Here is a 21,752-nt window from a genome sequence, read left to right as displayed (position 1 = left end):
TTTCCACCATTCAGAAGGGGGTTTGGGATGCTACCTTCTCTGCGTCCCCTAGCACACCACATTCGCACTCATCAGGAGAGGGTAACTGGGGAGCCCAAGACAAGACCAAGACCTTGAAACACCCAGAGGTCTTGGAAGGGTCACTTACGTAATATATATGGTGGAAGATAAAGCTCATGAAGAACATTAAGCCAGGACAGATCGGAACATAGAGGGCCTTAACCACCCTGGCAAGGAGTCTGAAGTGTTTCATCCTGTCTGAAACAGTGAGATCCCTGGCAGGTCTTATAAATGGAAGAGAGAATTCCATTGCTTGCTATTGTCTTGAATCCAGTCATGATCACAACTACTGTCTTTACCTCTCTACCTAAAATGTTCTTGATCCTGTTTTCCCTAGAAAACATCCATTATAAACCCTTCAAGATCCAGCTCAAATGCCACTGAGCTCTCTGTTTATCTGTAGTAAGACTCATCACTTAGGAAATGTACTACAATTTAGCCATCATCACATTTGTCTCCCTCTAAAGTCGGAGGATCTCATCAGGAGGGTTTATAGCATATCTCCAATCTCACATTGCCGGGACAGGAGGGGCACCTGTGTGCATGACAGCTGGTAGCCACATGCAAAGTGGGATGGGAAAGGCAGTACTGGCAGGGAGATCAGCTGTATGTTGACAGTTCAGAAGGCTGCCAAGAGAAGGTGGGAAGGGGATGGCAGGTAGCAGGGCAGGTAGGAGGGCAGCCCCTCACACCTCCAGCTGGGCTGGCTCAGAGGATGGGTATGTCATTAGAAACAGCCCGAAGTATGAGTGGAAGATCAGAGGCAAAGCAAGGGGACAAGGGGGCAAGAAGAGGAAAAGACAAAGGGTTGCATTTCACATCTGTTTGGCTGGAGGCACAGGAGTTTAAGTTCAGAGGAAACCTGGAAAAGTGTGTAGCTAATGGGAGGAAGAAGGAAGCACTGGTCCCAGGAACGTGGTTAAGAATGGAAATAATGATACAGATGTCATTTATACACAGACAGCTGTATAAGAATCAAAGGCAAATGAAATCATATTATTGTATTTAAGTATACAAAGAATAGGCTTAAAAGTATAACTTGGGAGGTTCATTTAAACAATTATGATTCAAGACAAACCTCCTGGTAACCTACCTTGAAGTCTGGTCATACATGTACTCCTCAGCCCCGACAGAAGTGCTCCGAAATTTCTGCAAAATTTAAAAGTCATCAAAGTTGAAACAAATTGGTGGGTAATCACTCCAAAAATAAGTGTATCCTAGCTCTTTTATTCTCTCCTTAGAAAATTACATATTTCTGATATCGTTTTCAACTCCAATGAAGATAGTTATCATTTCTCCACAAAACTCACAGGTCACCTCCACACTGAGAACCACATTCAACAGAAAATGCATTTGTGCTTTTTATGTTACTTACATGTCAACATTTCTTCCTTTTCTATAGTCCCAGACAACTTACTCCTGATGTCACAAGGATCAGTTCTAGCTCCTTTACCCGCTCCCCACTGTGTAACTGTCATATTTTCTATTTACAGTGGTCAGAAGGATCAAATGGGTTAATAAAATGCCAAGGAGAGCCTCCAGTAGACAGTGAGTGCTCTCTACAAAGGGACTTCAAATGTTCATGAAAATGGAAATAAAAGCTAAGTTTATCTTGGTGCAAAACATTTTCGGAATCCATGCCATTTTTTCATGCCAAGTATTTTCCACGGCTTTTGCAAGGCCCCTCATATATGTGCCTCAAAAACTGATAAATAGGAACAGCTTGGCCATATTCACTTCCCTTCTCTAAGGATCTCTATTATCATAATATTCTAACGCTTGGTTTTCTTGGGGGAAGAAAGTCCAACTTTAGGAACACATAAAGAAGCATGGGTCCAGGGGTGTTCAGTTGTTATATACATAGTGCAAACAGGATATACTTTGCTATATTTTCAACCCTTTTCAGAAGTAGATGATCTAAAGCCTCAAGCTTTTTTTTAATATTGTTAATATTAAGTATTATTTTTTATTTTTATTTTTTTATTTGGTAAATATAAATTTCCAAAGTACAATTTATGGATTACAATGGCTTCCCCCCATAAATTCCCTCCCACTCGCACCCCTCCCATCTCCCGCTCCCTCTCCCATTCCATTCACATCAAGATTCATTTTCAATTATCTTTATATACAGAAGATCAATTTAGTATATATTAAGTAAAGATTTCATAAGTTTGCACCCACACAGAAACACAAAGTGTAAAATACTGTTTCAGTACTAGTTATAGCATTACTTCACATTGGACAACACATGAAGGACAGATCCCCCATGAGAAGTAAGTACACAGTGACTCCTGTTGTTGACTTAACAATTTGACACACTTGTTTATGGCATCAGTAATCTCCCTAGGCTCTAGTCATGAGTTGCCACGGCTATGGAAGCCTTTTGGGTTCGCCGACTTCGATCTTATTCCAACAGGGTCATAGTCAAAGTGGAAGTTCTCTCCTCCCTTCAGAGAAAGGTACCTCCTTCTTTGATGGCCCCATTCTTTCTACTGGGATCTCACTTGCAGAGATCTTTCATTTAGGTTTTTTTCCCCCCCAGAGTGTCTTGGCTTTCCATGCCTAAAATACTCTCATGGGCTCTTCAGCCAGATCCAAATGCCTTAAGGGCTGATTCTGAAGCCAGAGTGCTATTTAGGACATCTGCCATTCTATGAGTCTGCTGTGTATCCCGCTTCCCATGATGGATTGTTCTCTCCCTTTCTGATTCTATCAGTTAGTATTAGCAGACAACAGTCTTGTTTGTGTGATCCCTTTGACTCTTAGACCTATCAGTGTGATCAATTGTGAACTGAAATTGATCACTTGGACTAGGGAGATGGCATTGGTACATGCCACCTTGATGGGATTGTATTGGAATCCCCTGGCACATTTCTAACTCCACCATTTGGGGCAAGTCCGATTGAGCATGTCCCAAATTGTACATCTCCTCCCTCTCTTGTTCCCACTCTTATATTTAACAGGGATCACTTTTCAGTTAAAATTTAAACACCTAAAAGAAACAACATCCTTGTCTCTCATGGCTGTGTCATAAACTTCCAGTTTTTGACCATTATTGCAAGGGTTTCCTTCCTAAGGAAAGAGTGTCTCAGTTGTTAGCTAACATTTCTTGGCAGTCCCTGACCCCCTTGTCTAGAACTTAGCATACCCTTATGTCATAGTTTCTATGTAGCTGTTTATAATCTCTATCCCGGCTTATTCCTTGCGTTTAAGAAGTTTTATCCAAATGAATCCCATAAACACTGCACAAATATTTGTAGACTGGCTGAGTAAACTTGACAGAGAGTCAGTGGTACAGATTTGTTTCTTTGGTAATTAACCAGCAAAGCAATCATTGGGGGCCTTATCATCTACTTGATGCCAGAAGAAATACAAGTATCTAAGACACTGTCCTGGCTCAGAGACATAAAAAAAGGGTTGGGAGGATGGAACAAATTCATATGAAAAACAACAAAATAAACTTAAGTAGAATAACTGCATATAAAAACTTATGTTGAATCATCCAACCATTGAGTCCTGATGGGAAAAACAGAGGACAAAGGATACTGCCAGGAAAGGAAGGTTAGAACTGTAGGGAGATCGCACAGAGATTGTGAACTTTCCTCTCTCCTTTGCAAGTTAAGGAGAACCTGGATAAATTGAAGGAATCCAGGTGAGAAAAGACCAACCTTGGTCGAGACAAATGATCGGTACAGTAGCGGGGCTAAGAACACAGGCCTGGGATGGGTGTTTGGTGCAACAGTTAAGACGCAACCTGGGATGCCTTATCCCATTTATCAGAGTGCCTGGGTTTGAGCTGGCTCTACTTCTGGTTCCAGCTTCCTGCTAACGTGAACCCCGGGAGGAGCAGACAACAGCTCAAGGACTTGAGTCCCTGCCACCCATGCGGGAGACCCTGCTCGAGTCCTAGGCTCCTGCCTTCAGACATTAGGAGAATAAACAAGTAGATGGAAGAGCTCTCTCTCTCTCTCTCTCTTTCTGGTGCACTTGTGCTCTGCTTTTCAAATAAAAATGAAAACTTTTTATAAGAATATAGGTCTAGCCTGAGTACAAAGGGTGAACTAAGCCTTTAATGCCCCACACAATAGCCACTAGATATTTAAATTCAAGCATCGGAATTCAATAAAATTACTCTTTCCATCTCCAGCAACCTTAGCGAGAGGAGCCGCCCACACGACCGCGCACCTGCAGAGGATGGCGGTGCGCAACTGCTCCAGCTCCCGGATGGAGAGGAACAAGCAGACGCACAGCACAGAACCCAATAACCAGAAGGTCTGCAACTCCTTCCGCTACAGCCTCCAGAGCTACTGCAAGACTGCAGGCTTGGATCCGACAGCAGGTGGCAAGGGTGTCATGGAGGTCATGAAGCAGACCTTCCATGTGCGGACCGCCATCAACAAGAATACAGGGGACCACCCTTAGCATCATCCGGCACTGATTCATGAGAGCAGGTACAGCCCTGACCTGCGCACAGCTGCCATCCGAGAGCCAGCACCACCCTGTGCAGCCAGCAGGCTGTGATGAAGTGGAGGTGCACCCGTGCCACCCAGAGCTCCAGAACCACCTCGCCCCAAAGCAATGAAGACTCCGACTTGTCTTTAAAAAAAAAATTAAATGAAATTAAACATTCATTTCCTCAGTCAACTAGCTGTATTTCAAGCACTAAATTAGCACCTGTGGTTACCATGTTGGATAGAAGAAGAAAATTCCCATTACTGCAGCAAGATCTGTTAGAGTGGATTTAAGAAAAGATATTTAGGAGCTGGCACTGTAGTGGAGCAGGTAAGGACGCCTTGCCTTCTGCAGTGCCAGCATCCCATATGGGTGCTGGGTGGAGTCCCAGTGGCTCCACTTATCATCCAGCTCCCTGCTAATGCGCCTGGGAAAGAAGTGAAGATGGCCTTGGTGCTTGGGCTCCTGCATCCAGGTGGGAGACCAGGAAGAAGCTCCTGGCTCCTGGCTCTGGCCTGGCCCAGCCTCCAGCTGCTGCAGCCATTTGGGGAATGAACCTGTGTATGGAAGACCCTCCCCCGCCCCCCGCCACCTCTGCTTCTGCCTCTCCTTCTCTGTAACTCTGACTTTCAACTAAATCATTTTTTAAAGAAAGAAAAAAGATATAAGGAAAGCTGTTTACACTTGGAATCAATAGCAACTAAGAGATTTGGGGGTAGGAGGGTAGCATGATGACCAAAGCACTTAAGTGCCTTTGCCATAGGAGAGCCGTGTCGATAGAATCTGTGCTCAGAGGAGCAGGCAGTCACCCACAACCTCCGCTAATAACACAGCTGGAGTGAACTCACTGCCCTGCCTCAGCTCTACAGCCTGAGAGGCCGGCTGACCAACACACTAGACTTGCAAACGCTCTGCCTCCAGTCCCCTAGTACTGACGTGGGAAGGCCTGAAACTGGCAGGATTGAAAGTCATGGGATGTGATGTGTGATGATGCAGAATCCTACCCTGATGCATGGATTCATGTGGGCAAAACTGGAAAAAGAAAAACAGGGGGTAGGTTAGAGACACAGTATCTGCTCTTTAAACTTACATTTTTTCTTTAGTTTCTTTAAAAAAATCCTTTTTTTTGAAAACAGTTCTACTATCTTATACCTTTGCTTATTTACTTTCATTTACTTGAAAGGCAGAGAGAGAGAGAGAGAGAGAGAGAATGAAAATGAATCTTCCATCTACTGGTTCATTCCCCAGATGCCTACAAAGCCAGCACTGTGCCAGGAGCCAAGAACTCCATCCGGGTCTCCCATGTGGGTGGCAGGGGTCCAAGCACTTGAACCATCATCTGCTGCTTCCCAACACGTGTTACCAGGAAACTGGATCACAAGCAAAGAGGCCAGGACTCAAACCAGCTCCTAAGTAGCAGCTTCACGTTCTGTTCCACAGTAACTACCTCTTAAAAACTGTCTTTTGTTCTGTTACATGATCTTTATAGCTTTATAAAAAATTAAATGGAGAATCCTGCTGGAAAACATTGCAGTCCTTTAGATGAGATCTGATCACTTGCCGAGTTCCTCAACTTTACATGATTCAGAACTAAGAATTGCAACAAAGTAGCCGGGTCATTCTGGCCAGTTACTAAGTTTCCACAGCTACTCGGAAAGATTTTAATGTCACCACAGGATGACAAAGGACAGTCAGACAGCCAACAGCACTGCACCTCACTGTGACCTCATGTAATGCATCTGCAAATTTCTTACTTGCTTGGACTCAGCAAAGAAGGTATGAGTATGGTAATGATTACCCTTAAAGCACCTAAGCCATCAGGCAATTTTAACTCATGGAAATCTTAGATGTTAGAATACTAGGTTTTTTTGTTTCTTGTTTTTTGGTTGTTTTGACAGGTGGAGTTAGACAGTGAGAAAGGTCTTCCTTCTGTTGGTTCACCCCCCAGATGGCTGCTACGGCCGGCGCACTGTGCCGATCCAAAGCCAGGAGCCAGGTGCTTCCTCTTGGTCTCCCATGTGGGTGCAGGGCCCAAGGACTTGGACCATCCTCCACTGCCCTCCCGGGCCACAGCAGAGAGCTGGACTGGAAGAGGGACAACCAGGACTAGAACCCTGGGTACCGGCGCTGCAGGTGGAAGATTAGCCTAGTGAGCTGCGGCACCTGCCAAAATACTAGTCTTTCTTGGGTGAAGGGCAGGAGACATTTGTTAAGAGTCTACTGCTTGGCCGGCGCCATGGCTCAATAGGCTAATTCTCCACCTGCAGCGCCGGTACCCCGGGTTCTGGTCCTGGTTGCCCCTCTTCCAGTCCAGCTCCCTGCTGTGGCCCGGGAGTGCAGAGGAGGATGGCCCAAGTCCTTGGGCCCTGCACCCCATGGGAGACCAGGAGTAGCACCTGCCTCCTGCCTTTGGATCAGCGCGGTGCGCCGGTCGCAGTGTGCCAGCCGTGGCGGCCATTGGAGGGTGAACCAACGGCAAAAAAGGAAGACCTTTCTCTCTCTCTCTCTCTCTCACTATCCACTCTGCCTGTCAAAAAAAAAGAGTCTACTGGTGGGTCAGCATTGTGGCATAGTGGGTCAAGCCACCGCCTGCAATACCAAATCCCATGTGGGCACCAGTTCAAGTCCCAGCTCCTACACTTCCGATCCAACTCCCTACTAATGTGTCTGGGAAAGCAGCAGAAGAAGGGCCAAGTGCTTGACCCCTGCCATGCATGTGTGAGACCCAGATGGAGTTACTGGCTCTTGGCTATGACACTAGCATCCCATACTGGGGCTCGTTCATGTCCCAGCTACTCCTCTTCCAATCCAGCTCACTGCTGATGGCGTGGGAAAAGCAACAGAAGATGGCCCAAGTACAACTATACTCAGCTCTGGCATTGTGGGTATTTTTAGGGTAAACCAGTGTATGGGAGTTCTTACTCCTTTCTATCTGTTTTGCTAATAAATAGTTAAAACTTTAAAATAAATAAAATGTATGTTAGATATTTTCCAAAATTTTGTTTGATGCAAAAATGCATTAATCAAGTGATGGAAATTTGATGGTGCCATATCCATTCCATTATATATAATATATATATATAATATACAAAATAAACATAATGGAGGTGCATGTTCCCATTTACACATGAAGCAGTATTTTTAACACTTTATTCCTTAAATGTGTGGGAGGAAACAATCAGCTATCAATCAATCATATTGGACAGGGTTTAGATCCAGAAGGATCACATCCAGTTTCAGATTATGAATGAAAATAAAAACAAAGGACTAAGGGTCATACACTTATTAGCCAATAATATAACAAGTAATCATTGTTCTCATTTCAAGATTCTCTGTAAATTATATTAATTCTACAAATAGCATGCCAAGGGTATAATTGTGAAATACACCATAGAGGTAGCTTGTGCTCACTCAAATAGCCCTTCTCCATTCCTGAGCACGGGAGAGGGCTAATGAGGGGATTCAACTCCGCAGCTTTCTGGCATTGAGGATGACCATCCGACTAGTTCTAGCCTATGGAATGAGATCCGAGAGGAGGTGTGTTATTTCCAGATGAAAATATCTGTGAGTCAGTACCAGTTCCATGGTCTCTCTTCCCGTGCTGGGGTAACACTGGAAACCCCACATAGAGATGGTAGAACCAGGAGATGAAGGGAGCCTGGATTCCCACACCTTTGCTTGGAAGAGATGTCTACGAGAAGAATTGAACTCTTACTCAGTCAAATCTCTGAGACCTACTGCTCCTTTTCTCCTACAACATACACTCCTATAATGGACATAAAATTGCAGTAAAGAAGAAGTGAATTCACCTTCTACTTTGATTTCTTATTTTGACTTCCTTTCTTCATCTAGTTTTCCTACACAAATTCCTCCTTCCTTAAGTTTTAAATGTTTCCTAAAAGCATTTTAGGTCTTAATTACCAAAATGATTTATTTTTATCAACTATAGTCTTTGCTTCTTAGCTCTGTGAAGTTTGGAAGGTTCTTAACCGCCTGAACCTGTATCCCTTCATCTGCAAAATGGGAAAAAAGCACCTTCTTTCAGAGTTGTGGTAAAGCCTTGCAATCAACTATGTGAGCCACAATGCCTGGCAGAGTGGAAGCTGGCCTTTTCTCTCTTCACAGGTGCCTCAGGATAGCAACTTCCAGAAGGCAGACACGAGGACAGGTCTACTCTCCAGCCCTCCATCTAGCATAGGGCTAATACTCGGTACAAAGCAACAAAGAGTTGTCAAAAACTATTGCAAAGAGAATGTAAAATAAAGCACTAATCAAATAAGCTAAAAGAATCCATTAAGGAACTTTTATACGCTACCACTGTCTGAAAAATTCCAGCCTAAGTTGAAGCTAACTGCTCCCCTTCCTCCTACCATTACATAGAGAATTGGCAAATGAAATTTGCTAATTCAACAAAGGTCCTAGACATCCTAATAGCTCGCCTACAAGAAGTACTAGATTTTACACACATTTTCCTTAATGAAATCTTCTTGGTGACATTACTTCAAACTTACTTAATCTCATAACCCATTGGTAATGAAGTAGTTAAAAATCATAGATCATTACATTTAGTTTACATCAGGATGAAAGACATTTTGCAACATAAACACCAATTTCCAAAACCAGGAAAGCATTTCAACCATGATCACAGGGAATGCTCTTCACATTTAGTTTCTGCTAAGTTTCTTTACTTTCTCATCTACTTCAAAATAAAGCCCCAAATACAATAGCTTCCTTTCATAAGGCTCTTTATCTACAACACAAATACAACCCCCAAATAGCGTGCTTGTTCCATTGCCATTGGAACACATCCATGCACACTTCTGTATCTGACAGCACGTTTCCACAGTGTATGAGAAGCCATCAGAGGCAATCTTTTGATGAAAAATCTGCACCTCACCTGGGACTACCCAGGGATAGTTTCAGTTACTTGATTTTTCAATAAAAACACCTGGGACTACTTGAGGGTAAAACTGCTTGACAATACCAAAGACTCCACGTGGCTCCTACTCCATTTTTTAAAAGTTTGTTAACTATTTTAAGCCATACAACACAGGAAGCTAAGGGCACTAATTACAAGACATTTTTATTATAAGGAAGGACATTGAAAATGATGATAAAGCTACCAAGACTTGAGAAATTGGAAATCCTCTTGAAAGTAAGAATTTCTTGTGTCTGGCTGTGGTCACTGTTCTCAGAGAACACAGCAGGTACTTAGAAATGACAGGTGCCAGGAGCGGCAGGGTTACCAATGTCACTTGTGTGCCCTACCTCCCACCAATACTGACAAGAATGAGTACCTGCTCACTCACCTGTCGGGCCTCTTCTCCCCACCTAAAAGACAAGACATGCCTATCGGCGAGACAAAGAATACTCAGGCTTTAGGCAAACACTGGCTGAATCACCGTCTTAAGCAATGGAAACAGAGTATTGCAAAGACCAATCTTCCGGGTCAAAAGTGAGAGAAGCGACCCACAGTAACACCATCAATAGATGTTCCACAAAGATCCTAAGGCAACTCAATGAACACAAGACCATCCTTTCAACAAATGGTGCTGAGACAATTGGATATCAGTAGAGGAAAACAGCACCTCAATGCTTACCTAACACTACATGCAAAAATTCTCTCAAAGTAGATCAGAAATCTACATGAAATATGTAAAACTATTAAATGCCTAGAACAAACAAGAGAACATCAATGTAACATTGGGTCAGGGAAAGACTTCTTTACCAGCACCCAAAAGCATAAGCTATAAAGGCTAAATTGATAAAGGGGACTTCAACAGATTAAATGCTGTTGTCCTTTGAAAGATATAATTAAGAACACAAAAAAAGCTACCACACTCCAAAACATATACCGGATAATGAGCTTGTTTTCACATTTACTTAAAGAATTCTTACAACTTAGTCCAAGAAATATAAATAATTGGGTTTGAAAACTGGGAAAGAGTGGGCATTGTGGCACAACAGGTTAAACTACCACTTGGGACATCCACATCCCATATCGAGTCTGGCTGCTCCACACTTCCAATCCAGCTTCTTGCTAATGAGCCTGGCAGGCAGCAGATAAAAGCCCAAATACCTGGGTCCCTGCTACCCAAGTGGGAGGACCAGGATGGAGTTCCAGACTCCTGGCTTTAGCCTGGCCCTGCCTCAGCTGTTGCAGCCATTTGAGGAGTGAACCAGCAAACAGATCTCCCTTTCTGTCCCTCTCCCTGTCACTCTACCTCTCAAATCAATCAATCAATCTTTAGAAAAATGGTAAAAAGTTGAACAGACTCTTCATAAAGAAATTGTAGAAGGGGCCAAATAAATGAACAAAACAATATTCAACATCACTAGACATCAGAAACAGGCAAACTCAAACCAGAATCAAACACCACCACATATCCACTAAAAGAAAAGTAAAAGAACCAAACAGTAGTTTCAGCAAGGGTATGGAGACAGGAATCCTCATCCATTGATATGGGAATGGAAATGAAATAGCCACTTTGAAACACTTTATGACAGTACTTTATAAAGTTAAACATCCATTTACCACATGGCCCAGCAACTCCAGACCCAGATATTTACCCAAGAGAAATGACTGCCTATGTCCACATTAGGACGCATACATGAATGTTCCCAGAGGGTTATTCAGAATAGCCCCAAACTGGAAGCAATCAAATGCCACCAACTGGTGAAAAGCTAAGCAAATAGTGATATACACTTAAAATGGACTGCTATTCAGCAATTTCAGTCAATTATTAATGCAACCAACAATATAAATGACTCTCAAAGGCATGCTAAGTGAAGGAAGACAGAAGACAGCATATACGCCATTTATGTGAAATTTCAGAAAAGGCAAAACCACAGTGACAGAAGGCAAAGTGGTGCTCACAAAGTGTAAGAGGAGAGGGCTTCAGATGCAAGAGGTTTCAAGGACACTTTAAGGTGAGGGAAATTTCTATATGTTAATGCTGACATTGGTGACACAATTGTATAAAGTTACCAAAATTATCAAGGCATGCATATGGAACTTGTGAGTTGAAAACAAGCAATCAAGCCAAGATTTTCATCTCTGCAAGGTTTATGGGCCCCTGGGAGGAGTATATTGTCTCTCTTTGGAAGGTACAAAGTGCACGGGTGCACATACACACACGCTCCTTCCTGATTAATCAATCATGCAAAGTTTTCAAGAGTTGTATCGTTTTGACAAAGAACAGACAGGCAGCATCTCTGGCTACCCACCATTTGGAAAGTTACAAAGCAGAGGAGGACAAGGACAAGGTAAAGACTTCACCAAGCCAGACGTTCCCATGGCAACATTTCCTAATTTCTCATGAATATTTCATTCTAAGATTAAAACTAAAACAATTTGTCACATATGAATCAAGAAAGATCAAAATATTCCCCATACACAGACACATGGAATGAAAGAATACAACAACACACAGAGAAATACTTCAAAAAAAATCCTACACTCACAGTTTCATGCACGTAATACACTTGCAAAGAGAAAAAACCCTGAACCGGGGCTGTGGAGCTGGGTTCCCGAAGCACGGGAGTGAGGACTCACCTCCGTGGCCCCATCCTTGAAGCTCTCACTGTAGGTGCTGTCCGGGGTGCTGCGCTGGTCCTCCTTGAGGTAGGTGCTGTGTGCGGCTATGGCGGGCACATCGTACTGAGTCTGTTCAAAGATGACCACGCGCTGCTCCTCGCCGTCTCCCCGCGGGTAGTGCACTGGTGGGGTCATGAACACCGGCGTGAAATCTTCTGCCTTCACCACGGCGATGCCGGACACGGGGATGACGGCGGGGCTCTCGGGGATGCTGCCGCTGTACTGGTCCCGCTTGGAATTCTCCAGGTGGTCTTGGTTTAGGCAAAGATTCACTGGCACAGTCTTTAGGACCTGCACTCGGTTCTCTCCTCCAGTCAAATTGCTCTGGGCTTCACTGGTGCCAAGACAGTTTCTGTGGGTTCAAACCCACCCCCCGGGGCAACATGGCAGAATTAGCAAAATTGCCGCTGGGCGATTCCTAGTAAGATAACCAATGCAGGCAGTGAGAGTGGATGCTGATGCCATGGGGGAAAGGCTAGTGAACTTCCCAAGGGAACGCAATGGCTCTTTGCATCACTAGAAGTCAGACAACTACTCCTGCGTTCCCCACTGTGCATAAAAACATCTCCCTTAGACCTAAGTTTCATCCCTCAGGAAACACAGGAGCTCATGAAACACAGAAGAATGACTGAAAAACATCCAAAAGAGGCAATCAGACAAACCAGAATGTGGCTCAGATTACTGACCTAACCTCCTCAACAAATCAGACTTGGGGGGGGGGATAAAAAAAGAGAAAGGGTGGGAAGTTGGTAGATTAAAAGGGATTTAGAATGGGAGGAACGGACTGTTTGGATGCTCATTCATGAGATGTTTGAGGCAACTGAATATGGACTGAGAATTAAGTGATACTAAGAAAATATCGTTAATTCAGCAACATGTGGTAATGATTTCAAGCTTATACAATAAAATGTTGTTTTTCTAGAGATGCAAATCTTAGGTAATTAGCCATAAAATGATGTGATATCAGTAACGTATTTTAAATACTTGGCAATAAAAAAAGGAATGAGGGAAAAGATATCAAGCAGATATAAGAAAAATTGATCAATGCTTATCTGGGGGATGGGATGGATATTTAGGGGTTCAGCATACTGTCCTATGTATTTCTCTGTGTGTTTTGAAACTTTCAAAAGAAAAAGCATTAAAATGCCATTAAAAAAATGAGAGACAGAGAGGGAGAGACAGAGACAGGGAGAGCGTCCACTTACTGGTTTACTCCCCAAATGCCTGCAACAGTTGGGTTGGCTAGGCTGGAGCCAGGAGTCAGGAAGTGCATGGGCGGCAGGAAACCAGACACCTAGGCCATCACCTGCTGCACCCAGGTGCGTCAGGATGGAGCTGGATCGGAAGTGTAGAGCAGATGGGACTTGAACCAGGCATTCTGAAATGGGATGTGGCTGCCTCATGCGGTGGCTAAGCCATTGCACCACAGTGTACATGTCCCTAGTTTTTTTCAGATAAAATTTCAAAGTGAAACTTGAAAGAATGGTTCCACGTGAACAAAGCCAATGGAAAAATATCTGAACATCTCTGAGTTGGACACAGATCTGGAAATACAGTTATAGGAGATAACCCTCCAAGAAATACTATCACAAATTTACAAGCGTTCTGGTTTTAAATAATAACCTATCTTCATGGCCAAATCCATAGAGTGATCTGGATGCATGCTAAAAATTCAGAAAATGTATTTAATTTGAATCCAGTTAGCTGAAAAATGGCAAAGCTCCAACCACCCATTTAGATCAGCATTTCCTAGAGGCTGTTGCTTAGAACATTGCATAGGATGTTATCAGACAACCCTCAGAAAAAGGAGTCTCTGACAAAAGCCATACTAAATAACAAACAAAAATACAGCCTTAAGAATAGGACCACCCTGGGTGATGCAAAGATCAGGAACATAGGGGACCCTTTGTAGAGGAATGGCTCTGAGTACCTGTAGATACCATCTTACAGGCTAGGAGTAGATGCCTTGGGCTGCACCGATTTACTACCAAAGCAATCCACTCTGGGCTTTGTACACACATAATCCTGGTGGCTTTGCCAAACCACTCAAACTTAACCAAACTTCTTCATTCTTTAATTCACACAAAACATGAATTCTAGATGTTGGTCCTAGCGGTTGGGACATGGGGTGAGACACCCATGTCCCTCATTGGAATACCTGGGTCTAGCGTCTGGCGTTAGCTCCTAAGCTCTACTTCCCAGGAGCCAGCAGGGATAACTCAAGTAATTGGGTTCCTGACACTTGCATGGAAGACCTGGATTGAGTTCCTGGTTCTAGGAGCTGATCTGGCCCCGTCCCTGTTGTTGCAGATACTTGGTGATTAAGCGAGTGGATGAGAGCTCTCTCTCTCTCCCTCTCTGCCTCTTGGAAAAATAAGAAATTTTTAAAAACATGAATTCTGAACAAAGAACCTAAGTCAAAAATGTTTTGGTGTCCTGATAAACAAATAAGCTATATGGTTGTATAAATCTCATCACATTTTTATTCCCAGGAAATAAGAACTTCAGCACCACCCTAACTTGCATACTATGCCTCTGGGAAAGGAAGAGATTTCCAGAGAACTTCAGGACACTGGATAATTAGAACTAGAACCAGGTAGCAATTGTTCCCAGACACTGCAACAGACTTTACAATGAAAACGAGTGTGAGAAAAATGGAAGAAAAAAATACATGGGGTGAGTGTCTGGCACAGCAGTTAAGTAACTGGGTTCCCACTTCTCATTCCAGCTTTCTGCTAATGTGCACCCTGGGAAGTAGCAGGTGATGGCTCAAATACTTGGGTGCTTTCCACCCACGTGGGAGACCCAGCTTGACTTGTGGGCTCCTGGCTTCAGCTGGCCCAGCCCTGGCTCTTGTGGACATTTGCAGAATGAACCAGAGGATGGAAGATCTCTCTCTCTCCTGCTCACCTACCCACTTTCAAATAAAAAAAAAATTTTAGAAACTTTTTTTTAAAGAAAAAGTATAATGCTGAGAAAGATGTGTCAAATACACTTTGTGAAAATTTGGATCACATGTCATTGAGATGTTATTTCTCCAAGTAGCAATTTTTGGGACAAAAGTTGTAATGATATCATGTTAAGCACCTGGCACCTTACTTCCTCAATACATGACTGATCCAAATGATATCTTTCCAAATTACAGTGAGATGTCTACCTAATTGTAATTTGTCTACACAAGGTGGGTTAGTCTATACCTCATTGCCAGTTTTTTTAAAAGGTGCTCTGTGGAAATCCTCAAAAAAATCATCAAAATACAGTGAGTATTGTCATAGTCACTTTGTAATGCAGTTCTGAAAGGTGCTTTAACAGAAAGGGGCCTCCCTTGTTATGTGCAATGCAGACAGAGCAAACAGCTCAGACTCACTGGGATTACTGCCATAGGGCTTAGCAGGCAGCACAAGCTCACCTCCACCAAACGGGCTAGATCAAGGAAAAATCCAGGAACTGAAGAGTGTTAGCCTCCTGCTCCCTCTCATCACCCTGCTGACAAGGTCCCTGGACCTCAGGGCAGTGTGGAGCTTCAGAAGGCCCGAGTGGAACAGCAAGTGAGGTGCCTACAGCCTTAACCTCCTGCCAGGAGTGACCAGCTGCACAGCCCAGGCCTGCTGACCAGTGGAGCAGCCCCTGCTGCTCGTCAGAGAACAAGATCATAGTGTTTCAAGAGCTCCAAGTAAGGCCAGGTAAGGTTTTGCCACCTGTGCAAGCAGGGGTTTTCTCTCTCCTGGCTTCCTAGTTCCCTGTGAAAGAGCTTCCAACCAGAACCCCCTGTGACTTCTCCCCCTCCCAGGCAGGGCAAGAGACTTATTTGGTGATAAATTTAGGACGGTCCTTGTTTTGTCTGAATCATCCTAGCCCAAGATAAGGACCCTGCAGTGCCACTCGCTGCAGCACCACTGGCGTGAAATCGTGGCTGGGACTGTGCGCGGACTTCCCCCGGCAGTTACTGCCCGCACCGTACCTTTTCTCCTGATCTTCTTGACTGTCAGCTGCTTTGCTCACAGACAGCAGCCTCTTGTCTCGAGGAACCTGGAAAGACCACCAACCATCAGTCAGACTCACACATAGGCAACCATGATCCTGGGCAGAGCTAGACGTCAGCCTAACCAGAGAAACTCAAATGCAACGCTCATCTGGAAGAGGTGGCAAGTGGGCTGTCACTGAGAGATGCCTGCGCGGCTATAATGGTGGAGCCAGAGACCGAGGGGTGCTGGCGAGCACAGGGCCACAGCAAACAGCATTCAGCTGCTCAGCCCTGGCCTCAGCAAGGCACCCTGGCCCTGAGCACTTTAAGTGTCCTCCTCGCTTGTGAGTGGATGAAGGGCGAGAAGCAATGTGTATGGCGTCAACCTGGACGTGGTGCCCCCTCGAGCAAGGGGGAAGCATCATGGAGGTTACAACAAGCATCACGTTACAGAACAGGAACTGCGTCTTCTCATGGATGAGCAGCTGCAGGTGCTGATGTGGGGTAGCGCAGAAATCACACAGGGCACTGCACTGTTTGATAGTCAATGGGAAGAACAAAGCTAATGTAGTGGCCAATGCTTGGACCAGCTCTTTAGGTAGCTCATGCACTTGCTTCTGTGATTTCTTCCTAATGCAGTTTTATTATTATCATCACAATCATGATGCCAGCATAGTTTCTGAAATATTACTGAAGAAGTGCTACTTTGGGGAAGGTACCTCCACCTGCTGTGTGCTGTGTTGCTGACCATCATCTCATCACCTGCTGCACCATGGGGGTTCTTCACTCTGCCATGGTTTCCACACAAGGAACCCTGGATTTGGTTGGTGGATGTTTTGCTTGTTTCTGCTATTTTGCTATATTTCCAGATCTTCCTTCTATCCAAACTCCTTTGCATCCCAAATACAGCTACGTTATTTGGGGATGAAAGCCCATTTACAAGAAGCATTCCTCTATAGGTCTTCCCTGATAATTCTTATAGTTTGCACTCACCGCAATATGTATGCAAGCCCAGAGCAGGGTGGCTGGCTAAGAGTTGAGATCTACAACCTGGTTGCCGGAGTTTGAATCTTGGCTCTACCACTGCTTAACCGTTGTCCCACTGTCTTCATTTATTCAAGTGGAAATGATCGTTGTATACCTCACAGGGTAGTTTGGTAACATTGAATGAGTTAATTTTTTAAGCTCTTAAGGTGCTTAGTATTTTATAAGTACTTCTAAGTAAATCAACTGTAAATCCTTCATTTCTTATGTCAATTTTCAGGTATTGCTAAGTGCCAGATTGTAATGGGATGAATAAAACATAGTTCCTGGGACTGGCGCCGGGCACAATGGGGTTAACGCCCTGGGCTGAAGCGCTGGCATCCCACATGGGCTCTGGTTTGAGACCTGGCTGCTCTACTTGCGAACCAGCTCTCTGCTATGGCCTGGGAAAGCGGTAGAAGATGGCCCAAGTCCTTGAGCCTCTGCACCCATGTGGGAGACCCGGAGGAAACTCCTGGCTCCTGGCTTCAGATTGGCATGGATCTGAACATTGTGGCCATCTGGGGAGTGATGGAAGACCTCTCTAACTCTGACTTTCAAATGAGTAAATAAATCTTTAAAAAAAAAAAAAAAACCACAAAACATAGTTCCTATCACATAGTGAAGATGGAAGATGACCGATGAACAGAAAACATCAACACCCAGAGCACCAATGTTCATTGCAGCTCTCTCCGTCAGAGTCCAGAAGGAGACCACCCAAGCGCCCATCACTGAAGAATGGATACGCATGATGTCTTCTATTGGTACAATGGAATGTTCCTCAGCACTACAAAGGAATGAAATTCTGACACGAGGCAGGTGAACCTTGAAGACATTTGGTTCACTAGAGTAAGCCGGACACCAAAGGGCAAGTACTGTATGATTTCATTTACAGAGTGGCCAAATGCAAAGAGATAGCAGGTAGAATAGAAATCCCCAGGGGTGGGGGACAAAAGGATGAGGAGTGATTGGTTAGTGGGTGCAGAGTTTCTGTTTAACAGGGAAGCTGAGAAATGGTCTATGACAAGTAAAACCAAAGACATAAGGTTTCCAAATACTAAAATATGCTAGCAACTCCCAGAGACCCATGGAAGTGAAGTCATCATTGCCAGGGGTCACTGATACACGCCCTGAGCAGACAGCCGAGCTCACGACAAGCTGAGCAGAGCACAGTGGAGGCACCGCCCACCTTTGGGATGGCTCCAACCTGGGCCTCTCTACACCACGTTGGCCTTTGATTTTGTACACTTTAAAGAAACTGAGACCTGTAACTAGACCCCTTCTCTTGAGTCCTAGACCCAGACATTCCTGATTGGACAATGTACAAGCACAACGAACTCAACACACAATTACCTGCCTCCCCCAAAGCCTTTCTCCTTATCCCTTACCTGGATTAACCCAGGAATCATCTTCAACAACTTGCTCCCAGATATGAGCTCCACCCATACACACACACACACACACACACACACACAGTTGCCAGCTTTTATTCAAAGAAACACTGAATGATCTCTAGAATATACTGTGTTGTCTCTATGTAGTGCTTGTTTTGGTGGCTAGTTTAGGAAGAATTCACACAAGGGCTAATCCAGGGACTCCGCGCCATCATGCTCCTATTTCAGGTCTTCATGGATTTTCTGTGGACTCTTGCAGTGACCTCCCACTGGATTCTCTGCCCCTGCCCCTCCCCCATCATTGCTGTGTAATGTGTGTTGATAATTTCTCCGATTTATAAAGCCTAGCTTCAAAATCCTTTGGTATTGGAGGAAATGATTCTGATAAAAGGATTACAGACATTTCATTTTCTTTAAGGTTCTTGCATTTTCTATAAAGTGTATATAGAAACTTCAAGTGAAAAGCCGGGCTGTGGCGTAGTGGGTAAAGCTACCGCCTGCAGTGCCGGCATCCCATACAGGTGCTGGTTTGAATCCCAGCTGCTCCACTTCTGATCCAGCCCCCTGCTATGGCCTGGAAAGCAGTAGAAGATGGCCCAAGTCCTTGGGCCCCGGCACCCACGTGGGAGACTTGGAAGAAGCTCCTAGTTCTTAGCTTTGGATCAGCTTTTGGATCAGTTGTTATGATCATCTGGGGAGTAAACCAGCAGATGGAAGACCTCGCTCTTTCTCTCTCTGCCTCTGACACTCTGTAACTCTTTCAAATAAATAAATCTTTTTTAAATTCAAAAAGAAAAGCTGATATATCAAAACATCAAGCTGTATAGCTTAAATAGCTACAATTCCCATTTGAAAGCTATACTTCAGCAAGACTGGAAAAAAGAAAAGTAGAGAAGTCCCCCCCCACCCCAACAGCTTGTGAATATTTATCAGGTCATTTGTTCATTCATGCTACCAAAAAAAAAAAAAAAAATGTCCCATCTAACCCTGAACTCCATCTTCCTGGCAAGAATTCAAGAGGGATCTTTTGCTTTTCTGACCAGTCCCAACTCCTCATTCCCTCACTCACCCTCCCCAAGTTCAGCGGTTCTGATCACCGAGGTTCTACTGAGTGCTGTCTGGGTTTTCATACCCATTTGTTCTCATCTGCTGTTCTCTTAGCGTGAAATGCTCTCTTCCTTATTTGTCCACCTGACAGACCTTCTCCTGCTCTGGGAGAGTAGACAATGTTTTCTTAGGAAAGTCTGTGGATTCCTTGTGAAGCTGTCACTCAACTCACTGCTGCTTTTACAGCCCATCACCTCCACGCACTATGGTTTCAGTTTACATGACCATGTTTGTCCTGCACTATGAGTGTGTGACCTCTCTGAGGTACTGAACTGGGTCTCACTGGCAACTCATCCTCAGAACATCTGTCACTATTGCTGGAAGGTCATAGCTAATTAGTTGGATAGCTAGATGGACAAACCCACATACCGGTTTCCAGCAACACCAGGTCAGAAGAACAGATCTTAACCAATCAAGGAAGTAAACTTTCTCAAGGGAAAAGTAAGATAAAGTAAGTTGCTATGGTTTCAATTTGAATTCATGTGTTGGAAACTTAAACCCTCAAATTCATCTTAATGCCATCTGGAGGTAGAGTGTTTGGAGGGGATCTCCACTAGGAGAAAAGGAGAAAGTCTGTAACTGTAAAGCTGTATAGTTCTGCATACAGTCCAATGGACTTACTTTTTTTATTTGACAGAGTTAGACAATGAGAGAGAGAGAGACAGAGAGCAAGGTCTTCCTTCCGTTGGTTCACCCCACAAATGGCACTGCAGCCGGAGCTATGCCGATCTGAAGCCAGGAGCCAGGTGCTTCCTCCTGGTCTCCCATGGGGTGCAGGGCCCAAGCACTTGGGCCATCCTCCACTGCCCTCCCGGGCCACAGCAGAGAGCTGGACTGGAAGAGGAGCAACCGGGACTAGAACCCAGCGCCCATATGGGATGGAGGTAGAGGATTAACCAAGTGAGCCACAGCGCCGGCCCCCAATGGACTTACTTCTAAGGGTACAGTTTAAAAACTTGTTCATGGGACTTCTAAATCCCATTAAGCTTGGAGGTAAAAATGCCATCTTAAAGTGAGCATATTAAGTGCCATAATGAACATATAGATAGCTTAAGTGTTAAAGTGACCATATCAATAGGATCAAGTTCCTGGTAATAATAAAATAATTAAAAAGGAGAGAATGTCCAATGTGGGAAGCAGTCCACACAGCAGACTCACAGAATGACAATCACTTTAAGTAAACACTCTGACCTCAGAATCAACCCTAAGGCTTCCTGGTCTGGCTGACAAGCCCGTGAGAGCCTTTCAGGCATGGAAAGCCAAGACACTGTGGCAAAAAATGTTCTACATGAAAGATCTCTGTGGGTGAGACACCAGTGGAAAGAAGTAGTCATCAAAGAAGGATTTACTTTTCTCTGAAGGGAGGAGAGAACTTGCAGTTTGCTTATGGCCTTGTCTAAATATGTGGACTCAAAAGGCTTCCATAGTCTAGGCAGCTCATGTCAAGAGCCTTGGGTCATCACTGACGTCATACATAAGAGTGTTAATTGTTAAATTAACAACAGGAGTCACTGTGCACTAACTCCCCATGTAGGACCTCTGTCCTCAATGAGTTGTATTCAGAGTTAACTGTAAAACTTACTCTCTGTGTGTGTATATGCAAACTGTTGAAATCTTTACTTAGTATAGACTTTGTCTTCTGTGTACAAAGTTAATTGAAAAATGAATCTTTGAGACCAGCACTGTGGCACAGCAGGTTAATGGCCTGGCCTGAGTGCTGGCATCTCATGTGGGCGCAGGTTCTAGTCCTGGCTGCTCCTTTTCCAGTCCAGCTCTCTGCTGAGGCCTGGGATAGCAGAAGATGGCCCAAATCCTTGGGCCTCTGCACCCATGTGGGAGACCCAGAAGAAGCTCATGGCTCCTGGCTTTGAATCTGCTCAGCTCTGGCTGTTATAGCCATTTGGGGAGTGATCCAGCAGATGAAAGACTTCTCTCTCTGTCTCTCCCTCTGTCTATAACTCTGCTTCTCAAATAGAGAAAATCTTAAAAAAAAATCTATGTACTCTAAATGATAATGCAATATCAACAGTTACAATAATTTAACTTCCTAACATTTATATACAGAAGAGCTTTCTTTGCTTCATTTTCATCCAAAGCATCAGCATGGACAAGCTATGAACAACCAGAAAACTGACAAAGGTCTCAAAATGATCAC

The 21,752-nt window shown here is 44.2% G+C and overlaps 1 protein-coding gene across 12 annotated transcripts in view; it reads right to left on the bottom strand.

Moving 5' to 3' along the window:
- GRHL2 (grainyhead like transcription factor 2) overlaps window positions 1-21,752 on the bottom strand; it is a 160,669-nt gene that overhangs the window by 84,867 nt on the left and 54,050 nt on the right. For all 12 annotated transcript variants that reach the window (XM_089336414.1, XM_089336411.1, XM_070075373.2 and 9 more), the window contains 3 exons: window positions 16,071-16,138; window positions 12,068-12,461; window positions 1,154-1,209 (listed from right to left, as the gene is read on the bottom strand). In XM_089336414.1, coding sequence (XP_089192540.1) covers window positions 1,154-1,209; window positions 12,068-12,461; window positions 16,071-16,138 — 518 coding nt within the window. The remainder of the gene's footprint in view (window positions 1-1,153; window positions 1,210-12,067; window positions 12,462-16,070; window positions 16,139-21,752) is intronic.

The sequence above is a fragment of the Oryctolagus cuniculus genome, chromosome 6 (assembly GCF_051225735.1).
Source record: "Oryctolagus cuniculus isolate XC-2025 breed Fujian yellow rabbit chromosome 6, ASM5122573v1, whole genome shotgun sequence".
Taxonomy (NCBI): domain Eukaryota; kingdom Metazoa; phylum Chordata; class Mammalia; order Lagomorpha; family Leporidae; genus Oryctolagus; species Oryctolagus cuniculus.
This window is presented reverse-complemented; position numbering and strand designations above follow the sequence as displayed.